Source organism: Mesoplodon densirostris, chromosome 17 (genome assembly GCF_025265405.1).
Source record: "Mesoplodon densirostris isolate mMesDen1 chromosome 17, mMesDen1 primary haplotype, whole genome shotgun sequence".
Classification (NCBI taxonomy): Eukaryota; Metazoa; Chordata; class Mammalia; order Artiodactyla; family Ziphiidae; genus Mesoplodon; species Mesoplodon densirostris.
In genome coordinates this window covers 75982209-75996612 of record NC_082677.1, presented here as the reverse complement: position 1 = coordinate 75996612, position 14404 = coordinate 75982209, and the positions used below count along the sequence as shown (strand labels likewise).

General features: G+C 54.0%; 1 protein-coding gene across 3 annotated transcripts in view; it reads right to left on the bottom strand.

Moving 5' to 3' along the window:
• Positions 1 to 14404, bottom strand: part of ARHGEF7 (Rho guanine nucleotide exchange factor 7) — a 125380-nt gene that overhangs the window by 68700 nt on the left and 42276 nt on the right. For 2 of the 3 annotated variants that reach the window (XM_060079574.1, XM_060079573.1), the window contains exon 3: positions 3393 to 3477. In XM_060079574.1, coding sequence (XP_059935557.1) covers positions 3393 to 3477 — 85 coding nt within the window. Of the gene's footprint in view, positions 1 to 44; positions 121 to 3392; positions 3478 to 14404 lie in introns of those variants that run through there. The other variant, XM_060079575.1, reaches the window with a different exon arrangement.

Here is a 14404-nt window from a genome sequence, read left to right as displayed (position 1 = left end):
CGCACGCGCCCCAGGCACCTTCCCGGGAATTCACTGAACGTAACTACTTAGCGGTCCTTCTCTAGCTAAGTTCCGAGTTTACGACGTGTTCCGTAACAGTTTTCAGGACTTTCCCCTCACCTGGAAACAAGAAGCCTCTCACACTCGACTCCTGGGCAGAGCGCCACCCAGAGCCCCCGCATCCCCCCCGCACGCCCCCTCCTCCGGGATCACCCTTTGCGCGGTGAGCGAGCCGCAAGCGTCATCGTGCCAGAGACGGAAAAGACTCTCTGACTGAAACAAACAGAACCCCCGGCACTTTCCGTCCAGAAAGGCCCTTGTGAGGATGATGCCCTCGGCACGACGGCAGGCACGCTCCACTCACCTCACAGGCTGTGAAAGGACCAGACACCACACAGCACTCAAGGCTCAGATCTCCCTCTGGAGTCGCTGCAGGATCACACACCCCACTCAGGCCACCAGCACGTAAATGTCAGCAGCCCACTTCGCAGAGGCGATGTGATGTTTTTTAAATGAGGCCACGAGAGAGTTTTCTAGGGAAATCACTGTTTTGACATGCACGCGCCTAGCAATTTCCTAAAGCTACGTGGGGGGCCTTGTATAAAAATGTCCTGAAACTGGGGGTCTCCAGGTCCTCTTTCTCTGGCAGATCCCTTTGGATTGGCTTACACAGTATCTTATGAAATTCTGAATCAGGTACCAACAACTGAAAGTCTGGGGACTCCCCAGGGAAACTGGCATTTCCAGCTGTTCTTGAAGCACCGGAGCTCTGGTGCCTCTGGCTCTGTGCTCCCTGACTGACCCAGAGCCGAGCAGGGCCCAGGCGGGCAGAGCAACCGCTGCCCTCTGCCCCCCTCGCTCCTCCACGCTGCCTGCCAGGCTCCACGGACCCGGCGTCCGGGACCCCTGCCCTAAAACCACCTTGCCGTCTCAGTGTGGAAGCCCCTCCAATTCTCAGGCCCTGCTCAGTGCTGGCAGTAAGGGCCAGTGTTTGCTCCCGCCGTGTGGCAGAGGCCTGGCAACTGCGAGCACCAACAGCGCCCAGAGGACAGGCGTGAAGAAGCTGCCCCAGTGGCTGCCTGCTGTACCCAGGGAGTGCTTAGGATCCCTTCCTTCACCAACTCCAGTCTCTCCTCTGTCCAAGTAAAAGGGAAGCATTCCTCCACACGCCTGGAGGACACAAAGGGTCTCCCTGACGTGCCGGACGCAGAGCAAAGACGGTGACGGGCCTCCCCAACGACGACCGTGGAGTCAGCAGGTGCACCTGTCTTACACTTGCGTCAGCCCCTACAGCCGACGGCTGAAAAGGCACCGTCACCTCCTTCACGCTGACTTCAGAAACACAAATGAAGAGCAGTAGCCAACAAACACAGAAGCAAAACGTTCTCTTCATCTGAGAAGGCTCAGTCCTCTTGTTTAAAAGCTGAGGAGAAAAGTACCAGGTTTCTTTCAGAACTTCCGAACGGGTCTTTGTAAAGAACAGCGCTAGGTGCTCTGTGTCCAGGGTACATCCGATGCTGTCAAGAACACGCGAGGGCTTCCCTGGTGGCGCAGTGGTTGAGAGTCCGCCTGCCGATGCAGGGGACACGGGTTCGTGCCCCGATCCCGGAAGATCCCACATGCCGCGGAGCGGCTGGGCCCGCGAGCCATGGCCGCGGAGCCTGTGTGTCCGGAGCCTGTGCTCCGCAACGGGAGAGGCCACAGCAGTGAGAGGCCCGCGTACAGCAAAAAAAAAAAAAAAAAAGAACACGCGAGAAACACTTCTGCATCAGATGGGGGCGGGAAGATACAGCTCCCGGCCTGCGTCCACGCCTTCCGCGGCCCGCGGGGCTCCGCCTCGGTCACCGAGGGCCTCGCGGCCCCGTGGACGGAGCGCAGCTGCCCTCGTCGCTCCCCGTCTCCTTCCGACCCACCCGAACTTACACACCCAGGGCGAGAGCCAACCTGCCGTCTCCCGCCCGCGGCCTCCCACGTGGGGACCGTGTCTACCAAAGCCACTCTCACCGCAGCTGCCAGAGAGCGAGCTCAGCGGAGGGCGGTGTGCGTCAAACTGCGGCCCAGACGCCGGCAAAGTGCTGCAGGCGGGCCGGGGCCGGGGAGGAGCCCGCGCTGCACCCGCCGCCTGCACGCGCTCGTCCCGTGAAGCCCCGTCATCGACTGCCCACGCTTCGACCGTGGCGGGCTGGCTCCTTTATTACCTGTCTGCTCACGTTGTCTATCACTCCTCCACAGAGGGACCGAGGAGGCCGCAGAGGCTTGACAAACGCCACAAGCCTCCTGTCTGGAGGGTGCGATGGCCGCGTGTCCTTAGGTCCGCCTTGATGCCCCCCGCTTCTCCGCCCCCTCTCGCCCTCCTCCTGGACTTGGACCCTCACGCTTTCCTACACTCGCTCACCCGGGTCCTAATTCAGCGTGTCCCCAGGTGCTGTCACCCCAACAGCCCAAGACATTCTCAACTTCAAGCCCGAAGTCAAGCTATGAAAAGGGAAACCCTGCCCGGAACGGCGGGCAACACAGGCTGCTCTGGGCACACGTCCTCAAGCGCAGGCAGTGGGGCAGCACCCAGACAGCCCTCCCGGCAAACGAGTGGCGCGAGGGGCCCCGGAAGCGGTTCCTGCAGCCCCGAGCGTTCCGACCCCATCCCGTCCCCACACGGTGAGGAAGGGTCGGGGTGAAATGAGAGGAGACCCTGACAAGAGAAACTGACTTTTTCTGATCAAAAGAGGCGTATCAAGGGCTAACTGCCCCTCCCAGGGATCTGAAACTACAGTCCGTAAAGGTAAGTTGAAAACAAACATGACTTTAAAACAAAAGAGCCTCTAAGCCCTTCGGGTGCCTCAGGCAGCCTCCAGGCCCGAGCTAGTCCCACAGGAGTGCATACAGACCCCACTGTCCTCTCCGCGGTTGGGGAGCCCACCTCTCCCTAGAGGTGCGACTGGGGCTCGAACCCGCAGCCCACAGAGCCCAGGTGCCCTCATCATCCTCAGGAAACCTGGCCCAGGTAGGTGTTTACTGTAGAGGCCAGCTCACTGGCTGCACCTCAAAAACAGGCACTAGATCTGCTCACTAGATCTGAGCTTTAATCAGCATGAACTTAATAAAACTGCAGAGCAAGGTGCTTCAAGCTCCAGGCCAGCCCATGAGTTGCCCTGCCAACGAGGCACTCCCCCCCTGCTGTACTTTTCTCTCTGCCCACAGGAAGGAAAGCACTGATGTCTGCCAGGACCTACAGAGGAAGACTCTGCTCGCAGCAGAAGTGACAACCCGAACTTTAATGCAAAATCCTTTTTCAAGCTCAGCAACGCTCACTCCGCCTCGCTAACACGGAAGCAACAAGGTTCTTGCCCCCTTTCCTTCCCCTCCCCTCAAGTTCAGTAAAAAAAGAGACTTACCTGCCGTTACTTTATTTAGAGTCACTAAGGAGCTGAGGACCTTGTTGAAATTCTGCCCCTGATACAAATCGTTTGCATCAAATGTCTGAAAGGGAAAAGTGAACAAGCAGAATTAGCAGAGTCCGGTGCTGGGCAGTTCTGAGCAGTCAGAGGAAGACAGTCGGCTTCGCAGGCGAGAGACCCCAGGGACGCGGCACACCTGCGAGCTCGGCTTCCGGTCGGAGCAGGAGGCCAGGCCAGGTGCCCTCACAGGGGCCGCTCAGGGCCTGAGTCCAGCTTCCTAACCACCACGTCCCCACCCTGCCGCACCCTCCTTCATAACCTGGGGCGCTGCTGGCGCTCCGTGAAGGCTCCTCTCCTTAGACGGAGGCTGAGGCCTCAGGGCAGGCCTACTACAGACTTCCTCTCCTGGCCACAGCCGATGCCAAAACCAACAGCAGCAAAAGGGAAACGCCGACATCACAGAGGATACGAGAGGGAAGGAAGGGAAGGCAGGAGAGGCCGAGTCCAGAAGAGGGGGGGGGCGGGGACACCGCCACCCTCGGGGACCGTCTGGTCCGCATCGCTGCGATCTCGGCTGCCTAGAGACTGGGGACGCACCCACGCTAGTCCCCTCCCCGCCCACCCTCCAACACCCAGGGGCTGAAAGATGCTGCGCGTCAGGCTGACTAGACACAGCACGGCTGATCCACGATGTGTGCGCAAACATGCGCTAAAATAAACACATCTCATCCCCAAACACTGTCTGAAGACCACATATACCTTCTCATCACTGAGTAACTCCTTCCCTCCCCCCAAAAATTTAATAGTCAAATCATCCACAACTCTGCGCCAGAGAAATTATGAAAAAAAGTCTTTGAGATGCAGTTAACAGAAAGATGTGTTCAGATGCCCAAATGAAAACTGTGTTAACATTCTTCAAAGGTTCTCTCACTGGGGCAAAAATGAACTATGGTGACCAGTCATCCCAGGAGTGACTTCCCCTGCAGGCCGCCTGTCACCCCTCCCCCGACTCTATCTCACACCCTGCCCGGAGCCCGGCTTCCCCCCTTCCTGCTTCTCCCTCCCCCTGCCCAGCTAACTCTCACTCATCCGGCTCCCGCCAGCCTCACCGCCCCCCACTAGACTCAGCAGGGCCCAGCCAGGCTCCCGGCACACTCACTGCCACAACCTTACAGTCTATGTGTGCACGTTCTCCAGACCGTGAAATCTACACAAGCAGACCTCACAACATCCAGAAAATGGCCAGCACACAGTAAAAACGCGAATGTTTGCTGAATGGGTAACAAGGCACCAATCCACCCCGCGGCACTGAACGTGACCGTGGGGCAGACACATAAAGAGCCGCCGAGAAGGGCCGTTCCAAATCTAAATAACCACCGCCGTCTCCCACAAAAGTCTGCAGTCTTAATTTCTGAGATGAGGGAAAACCATCATGAGGTTCGTTTATTTAAACACGAACAAGAGAGAGACAAATCCAGAAGTTGAAAAACCACCTCCAGGAAGGAGGCCATCAAATCCAAGTAAATAGAGGAGCTGCAAACACAGAGCTGGGGAGAGGGAGCCGTAAACACAGGCACCCAAGCCCGCTGTGCGTGTCACTCACGCATTCTCATCTGATGGAGCAAAAAATAAAACAATTCATGATGCCAGGTCCTGCCTGTAACAGCCTTTAGAAATCACCTTATAGTACAGACTTGAACTCATTTGTTCTGACATCTATTATTTAAAAAGAAATTTCCAAGTCAAAGGAGAGCATGATCTGGGCTGATATAGCCAGCTACATTTTGTAATGGGCTGGTTGCATTTTTTATCAAAAGTATGACCCTCAGTAGGCCTCAGCCTCCTTCTGTGCAGGACCTACAAGTGCCCTCTCTCATAAACGGTGGGCGCAGATGATCTCGGCTCTCAAGTTCTAACTCTAGAGCTTGGAAGATTCAAATTGTGGTATTCTGCAAAAAAAAGAAATGTATATAAAAACATGTACTAACCTTCATCGTGGGGAGGCAGAGAGTCACAAAACCCAGAAAAACAGGATGCTGAAAACTGAAATTTCCTGTTATTCCAGAACTATATATCTTTCTTACTTGGATACCAGGAAGCGTCTGGTTGGCTGAAACGGCCCACCAATGGGCTCCAAAGTGACATCAGAACTTAAGTGAATTCACACACACACCACATTTCTTAACAGGAAGCTACACAATGAGATGAGACAAACGCTTGCCACTGAGAGGGGAAAAAATGCACATTCTGAGTCAATAAAATGTTTTGACTAAGGTGCTTCTCTAGAGAAAGAAAACTGACTACTTCCTGAAATAGAAATCTATTCAACAAAAAGCAAAAACAGAAAAATCTTAGGGTACAGAGAAAGTCTGTACTGTGGGAATAGAGGAAGATCTCATTTATAGGGCACACAGTTACCCCGGGGCGCTCATGCTTAGGAGATAAGGCTGCCCCTCCCGTGGACCTGCCATTCGGGCTAAGGGCACACACGCCCACCCTCCACGCCCCTCGGGTCCACGCTCCCACGCCTTTCCTCAGAGGGTTCTCAGGAGGGGCCGCACGTTAGGATCTCCCAGGACCTTAGAAAACCAAGACACTCAAGCCACATCCCAGACTAACTATCAACAAATTAGAATCTCCAAGAAAGGGACCCCGAATCAGAATGTTAACACCCGTCAGGTGACTCCATGCAGCCAAGGGTGAGAAGCACCTCCCTGGAGAGAGAGGGAAGGTGTCAGGAACCCTGTCCCCAGGCAGGCTCACCCCCTCGCACCCATGACCATCCCTTATAAACACAGAGAAGAGGGAACACATACCCCAGAGACCTTGGAACCTACCCAACTGGGAACGTGTATTTCCAAAAACTCACCCTCACTTTTACATTTAAGGGAATTAAAGGTACAGAAGACTAAGCCAATATTCTCAAACTTATCCTACCAGTTTTCTACCAAAAAACCTCATAACATTAAATGTATTAGTTATAGTTCATTTTTAATATCTTACTTTCAAAAGAAACAATACTACGTAATGATATACAACAAATACCAAACCATGTGGAAACCAGGCTAGAAGGGACCCAGAGTATTTAAAGTGGGACATAAAGATACTTTCTGAGAAGTGTCTGTCGTCACCCGCAAGGGCAAGCGAGGCTGGGATGAGCTGGGGAGGAGGGAGACAGTCCCCCCGAGCTTGAAGGCTGCCTACCCCCCACCCCACCCACCCCCGGTTACGGCCCTACTCCGCGTACTGAAGCCCTCTGGGCCTCGGCTTCGCATCCTTGAGCCGGGAACGAGGAACAGACAAAGGCCTGAGGATGAGGATGAGGATGCCAATGACGGGAGGCAGCAGTGTGCCAACGCCCCACAAGTTCAAAAATGAGTGAAATTACAAACACTCCGTCTTGTACACCAAGCCTCGAGGTCTCCGGAAAAAACCGACCCAGTGATAACTACGTTCTAGCAAGGAAAACTCCCTTTTTCTGTAAAACACAAACAACTACAGAACCAAACAAAGAAAGCTTCCGCAAGGTGGGTGCTCAGCAACCGAGGAGAACACTCGAGAGCCTGTGCAGAGAACAGACCGCACGGCTCCGCACAGCGGCAGGCGCTGCCCTCCGCGGGCCCCCAGCAGCGTCCCAGCTCGCACTCGAGCGGGTGGCCACGTCACTCGCCGGACGCCGAGGCTCACTGCAGAGCTCCGTGCACACCAGAGGCGGCGGCTCCACCACCGGCATCGCTCCGCGTCTGCCCAGCAGCGGCCCAGGTCCTCAGAGCACCCAACGCTCTGACCACTGACCCTCAGGAAACACTGTCGGTGCCATCACACCAAAAGGGCTGCGCCGGAACGTCACTCACCTGGCCCAAACAAGCCCCCAGCCTTCACGTGTGCTAGCCTCTAAATTACCCTCTTTTGACATATTCTTTATTTCTACTTAAGATCACATTTCCAGATGTTCAGGTTCAGTTCCAGAACTAACACCTGAAATAAGGAGGGCTCACCTGCACCTGAGGAAGATGAGGCTGCACATACGTCGACCGTCACCAGCACCAACCTGGCAGGGCGAGGCCATCGGGGTGACCCACATGCATGGGCTGGAGCTCTCAAACGTGCAAACCCCTAGCCAGAAAGAGGACGACTGTGCTTTGGCAGAAAGAGCCACCGTGGTTTTCAGGGAAGCATCACCAGTAATGTGGTAAAATAAAGAGGGTTCCAAGGCACGAGCTAAGAACTGATGCTGATCAATCCGGAAAGTTCACGTTCATCACACTATTTTCCAACTTCCTTTTTTTATTCTTTTAAAATTTATTTATCTATCTATTTGTGGCTGCATTGGGTCTTCGTTGCCGCGCAGGGGCTTTCTCTAGCTGTGGTGAGCAGGGGCTACTGTTTATTGCGGTACGTAGGCTTCTCATTGCGGTGGCTTCTCTTGTTGCAGAGCACGGGTTCTAGGCACGCGGGCTTCAGTACTGTGGCTCATGGGCTCAGTAGTTATGGCTCGCGGGCTCTAGAGCGCAGGCTCAGTAGTTGTGGTGCACGGGCTTAGTTGCTCTGCGGCAATGTGGGATCTTCCCGGGCCAGGGTTCGAACCCGTGTCCCCTACATTGGCAGGCGGATTCTTAACCACTGCGCCACCAGGGAAGTCCCCCAACTTCCTCTGTCTAACTCCAGGTCACCCCTAAAGAGGGTGTGCGTCCCCACCCACTGCCACGCCTTCCCATGGGTTCCAGCCAACGAGCTCTGAGCACACGTACCCGCTCTGAGCAGGACAGCGCGTGCCAGGCCCCAAGCGAAGCTTTAGGAGCCTTCAGGCGTTTCAGGCAGCCTCCCCGGTCTCTTCCCTTCAGTGAGCACGGCAAGGCCCAAAGCGGAGCTGCCCACCAGCCTGGACCCGAGAATGAAGAGGACACTCGGAGCACGGCAGCCCCGTCTCCGCAGCCAACGAGACGGGCGGGATACACCTGCAGCGTTGTCAGCCGCGGAGACGAGGGCGCCGCTGGCTAACACAGCACACCTGGCAAGAGCGGGCGACACATCCACACCCCACATTCTCCCTAACTGAACGGGCTCTTGAAGGGGAGAGGACACGTCCAGACAACAAGCAGGAAAAAACGGTATTAAAGTGAAGCAGTCAGCTCACGTAAAGCTGGACCACTTTCACACTAACTGGTAACAGTTACCACCTCTCAGCCTGGGTCACAGGCTTCCCCGTGATTCAACATAAGGTTCTGCTCCCCAAAAAGGACCCATCACTCCAGAGCAAGCCACGTTCTCCCCTCCTTCCCAAATACTAAAGGCGGGCGTCGCGTAACTGCTAAAGGCTGCTGCTTTACAGGGGTCTCCAAGGAGACGCACACGTGCCTCGGCGCTCGCCCTGGAAGGGCGCATTCTCGCTCAGAGGACTTCCTCTCCCCTCCCCGTGTATCAGCAACCTTGAGCAGGTGCCGTGAGAGCCAGGAAGGCAGGCGGGCTCCGGAGATGGAGGGAGACAAGAGCACAGCGCCACCTGTAACCTCCAGGTCATCCCGTCCAGGGCACAAGTCACCCTAACACTCAGAGGCCTAAGCACCGGTGGTCTGGGTGTCAGGAGCCCAGAGCCACCTGGCGGGGACGTGGCTCAGTCTCCCACGGGGAGGCCCCAGGTGTCCACGGCCAGCCTGACAGCTCCCAGGGCTGAGGCTGTGGAACGACAGCTCACCGCACGGCTGTGTCCTCACGGCACGGACAGGCCCCAGAGACAGTGACGGGGGAGCGAGAGCAGGAGCGGGAAGGGAGCCCCGGGGCTGCACCGCAGGAATGGCGCGACCAGCGCTCCAGACGGCTCCACTCGAGGGAAGGGGCCACGCCCCACCTTCAGCAGGGAGGGGTGGCCCTGCTGGGAAGCCAGCCGCCAGCCCACCCCCTACGGGAGTCCTGCTCCCTGCGCCACACCCTTCTCCCCAAATCCAGCTGCCACCCCCTCTAACTGGGCCCATCAGATGTCACAGCCACTCGGCAGAGCGCTGCCATCCCTGACAAAGAAGTGGGGCAGACCCCGCCCCGGCAGGGCAACAGGAGGATGACGAACACCTCCGTCTGCAAGGCTCCCCTAACCCCAGTGTCAGTGAGCTGCTTCACCTTGGAGTCCAAGTGCACAGACGGTACTGGAAATCAGCATTACCTTCCACACAATAAAACAGAAAAGCAAACTTCACTTCACAAAAGAGAGTGTGTTATACTTCACATAACAAAGATCCTGTTAGTCAGGAACCTTCCAACTGTCAGCAAGTGAAACCCAACTCAAACTGGCTTCAACAAAAGAAGAACTTACTGGTTCTCATAACTAACAAGTGAAGAATGGCAAGAACCACAGGCACCGAAGCCGGAAGCTTCAGGCCATCTCCTGACTCGGCTTGCCTCTGCGTGGGCTGCCGTTTCAGGAACGTCCTGGTTCATGAGGTAACACGGCTGCCAGCAGCTCCAGGCCACAGCCAACAAGTCCACCACCTCCGCTGCACCTGGCTGGCCCTGCCTGCGTCACAGCCACATGGCCAGAGGAAGAGCGGCAAGGCGAGCTGGGCAAGGCCCAGGCGATAACGTGCAAAAGCCTCCTGGCAACCTGCACACGTGTGCGACGTGGTGCAGGCAGGTAAGGCAACCCTGTGCAGCACCAGGACGGACCAGCGGACCCAATAAAGGACGACACAGTAGTAATGCGCTGTTACCACCAGCGCCCCAGAGTCTGATCAGCAATCACAGCGACCTGGCCTTCACAGAACCCAGACATCACAACCACAACGGACTCTGACCCAGCTGGCCACACTGATACAAACGCAAAAGTAGATGACTCACCCCTAAATGATGTCACCACCTGTGCGTACCCAAAGAGAATATACCAGGCAATATGGAGAAGTCTTCCTTCCCCCACCCCAGTACTAATGGAGAGACCCCTCACCAACACAAGGCAGACGAACCAAGCACTTTCTCAGCTCAGGCAGCCTCAATATTTGAAATGCAAGCAGCCAGGTCAGCTCCTCAGAAGAGTTCGTGAGGAAGCTATTTCTGACCCAAGAAATTGTTACTTTGGGCACAGTTCTGGAGTGTGGTTCTCGAAGTTTAAAAATATAATCTTGTCCTATCACATTGTCAGATGGAATCTGTGATTTTAGAACAAGATGAGTAAAGACGAATCTTAAGTAAGTTGTGCTATTTAAGTTTAATGCAAATGGTCCACATTGTTGGGGATAGACATGTGGAAAACAGGGATCCAGCAGGGAATTCTCGCCTCCTTGGCTGCTGCAGATTTTGTACTTAATTCCACCTACTCCTACGCCCTAGGGATAAAATTAAAGTTTGAGGACGGATTCTATCAATACACAGCACTTTCACCCAATGTGCCCCCCATTTCTTTTAGTTTAAAATGACAATTAAATCATATTCAATTTTGTGGATTCCACTGTATCAACACCAAAACATTAGGACAGGGACCACTTATACAAGAAAAGAGATTCCAAATATTTTAGGTAGTTTCCAGGAAGGGTTGGGTCAGGAGGGAGAACAAAGTCCTGAGAAGCGAGGCAAGATGACTGATGCAATGAAAGGGCTGCTACGTCTCCGTCCACCGTAAAGGAGCAATCATCCCAAACAGACATCACCAGGTGGGGAAGAAGAGGATGAAGCATCCACTGAAGCATCCCCTGGGTGCTATGCTGCAGATTTCATGTCAATCTTATTTTATAAAGGGGAAAAATGAGGCTCCAAAACACGGTATGACAGGTTCCACAGGAGAGCAAAGAATTGAACCTGATCAGTCACTGCTGCTCCCCCTGCCACACACATGGGTCAGTGGGGCAGCACCCATGGGCCCATGGGTCCCAGAGCCAGCTGGCACAGGCACAGCACCCCATCAGCCCACCGTGGGCTCCTAGTCCGACTCCTAGGGACAGTGAGGCAAGCCTGCAGAGAACAGCCACACAGTCGCCAGACAGAGAGGGTCTGGGCAGGTCACAACCACCACTTAGGCTGACAATTAGCTTAGGTGCTAACCCAGAGAGCCAAAAGGGCAGTGAGTCCCTTGCATTAACTTTAATACTCAAAACAAGTAGTTATAAAACCCAAACTTTGAGAAACATGTCAAGACAGCACACATACATAACCTCCCATCCCTCCCAAGGTTCCACTGAAATAACAGAAAAGGCAGGCTTTAAAAAAAATAGTCATAAATGGGACTTCCCTGGTGGTCCAGGGGTTAAGAATTTGCATTCCAATGCCAGGGACATGGGTTCAATCCCTGGTCGGGGAGCTGAGATCCCACGTGCCATGGGGCAACTAAGCCCGTGAGCCACAACTACTGAGCCTGCGCATTCTGGAGCCCGCGAGCCACAACTGGAGAGAAGCCCGCAAGCCTGCATGCTGCAGCAGAAGATCCCGCGTGCTGCACTGAAGATCCTGAGTGCCACGACTAAGACCCGACACAGCCAAATAAATAAATAAACAAATAAAAAGAAAATTTTTAAAAATATATCTAGCATATAACCAAACATACTTTATTAAAAAAAAAAAAAGTATCTGGGAGAGTGGAACGTGAGTGCGTTAAGGAGTGTGGTCTGATATAGTATGAATGTCCAACGGCACTTGAGGTTGGAGGGCAGGAATTTAACGTGAGACAAGTTGGCATGATTAAGTATTTAAAAAAAACAAACAGTAATAAAGACTCCACTGAAGTGCTAACGGGGGGACCGGAGAGGCCATGAGCAGTCGCAGTGAGGCTTAGGGAATCCTGAGGACAGGAAGCAGACGGGCTCTGCAGGATCAAAAAGCGCTCTACACAGCACCTGTGCGGAGCCTGGGGGGCAGTGCGGGGAGGCCTCCAGCTCCAGGGCAGGAGAGCAGCGCCCGCTAAACCGCAGCACAGCAGCGCCCCCTTCCTCGAGGAGAGGCCAAGCTCCCAGACCCCACCAGGAGAGCCCACCGCCTGCACTGGCTTCCCAACGTAAGTGACAAACTTGAGGTGCTGCTAGACCCACGTAACAGGCACTGATAGGAGGCAACAAAAATGAAATGCCCTAGGAGCTCTAACCACAGTAAAGCCTGAACTGTCCCAGAGCTGGAGGGGGGCAAGGAAAGGGGATGCAGGGACAGTCCACCCCTCCACCCTGCTCATGGGCATCACCCACAGTTCCCCTGCCTGCTCCCAGCCACGCCCCTACGGTGAAGGCATCCCACAACCTACGTGGCTTTACACTCGCATCAGCTACCGGGCCCGTCTTCACAAATAGGAAGAGGAACCAAGGCCACATTTGACAGAAGAGTAAAGAGGAGGACAGGTGAGTTCCGGCTCCGAACAAGATGCAGCAGACACACTCTCCTATTCCTCCGCCTCAGTGCGGCGAAAAGCCCCGGGCGTCCACATAAAACAAACGTAAGGCAGACAGTGCTGGACACAACAGGCCAACTGCCCACGGGCTTCAAGACCTGAGAAACAACATGGCAGTGGGTTCCCTGGATCTTCTTTTTGCTCCCCCAGACTGGGTGCTGGAGAAGCCTGCAATCCAGACACACCAAAGGGTGCAGACTAACAAAGCGCCAGAGAAGCCTGCCCTCTCCGGCCAGAGCACCAGGAAAGGAGCAGCCCGGCAGACAGGAAACTTCTAGACAGTAACCAACCCCCAACCAAAGCCCACAGGAAACACGGCCCACCCTACCAAGGCCTTAACAAAGTGCCCTCCCTCGGCCCTGCCTACAGGGGCCCGCAGAGTCACAGTGAGTTCCTCAGCTTCCAGACAGCAGTCAAGTCCAATACGATACATCAAGAGATACAGGCTCTGGCTCATTATTTATAAAGGTAACTGCAGAAAAATTAAAAATCATCAAACAGTGCAATTAGTAAAATGTGGGACACAGAGGGATTGTGAGGCCTCAGGGCACGTGTGCCAAGTCCTGTCCTTTCATGCGGATCTAAAGGAAGCCAGAGCAGGACAGAGAGGAGGAGCCGGGTTAGAAGAGGATTTCACGGGTAAAACTCGAAAGGGCTGTGAAAGAATTCGCGATTACAGTGAGAAAATGAGAAAGTACAAGGACGTCATCGACTGTTCAATGCTATGCAAGTTTAACTTTCACCACACACGAGACGTTCAAAGGAAGCTTGAGTGACCAGAAAAGTCAGAATCGTACGTGGTGCTTGACATGAGACTTGAGGGTAAGATGCGAGACCAAAACATCCAGATGGAGGTGTTCAGACCATTTCATAGAGAAATAAAGCCAAGAAAAATTCAGCTGTGACCAAATATTTTCATTCAGAACATCTTTGTTTTTTGCTAAAAATCAGGCGCCAGTACTTCTACCTAAATGCCGTAAAATGCTACATCTCTCTCTGCCTTTCTCTATTTAACTTCGTGTTTCCAGTACGTGTACACTGTGCACCGATTTCAAAATAAGTACTGTTTACTAAAGCTTGCCAGCACAAACACGATGCCATAATATGAGGACAACGTGGCCACTGGCACGCTGTCTCCCTAGAATTCTTCGCCACTTACTGGTCTTAATTCTACCTTCTAGGGCTATATTTGAGTCCCCAGTGCTGGGCCCAATTTCTCTTAATAAAAAGTTTTCTCAAACGTTTGGGCACTTGTCTATCTAGTCTGAGCACTCCCTTCCAAGCCTATTATGATCTCCAAGAGAACGCTAAAATGTTCCCATCAAAGTTCAAGGTTATCACATACCCCCAAGCAGTTAGGACCCGGAACACCACAATTCCCCTTTAATTCCTCTTTAGGACAGTTCATCAATTTTAGGACGTTTTGTTGGTTCAACTCAGCAAATCAACTTGAGAAGCCTGGGGGAAGCAGGAAGCAGTGGCAGGCCCCACCCACCCAGGGGTGCCCAGCCTGGCCAACCAGAGGGTCTCCTTCTCTCTCTAAATCCCAACCCCATGTCACCGTCCCTCCTGCAGGACTTACAGTCACTGCCCTGTATCCCAGTTACGTATATTCATTTCATGAGCCATATACAACGTTCCACGATGCTTCTGGCAA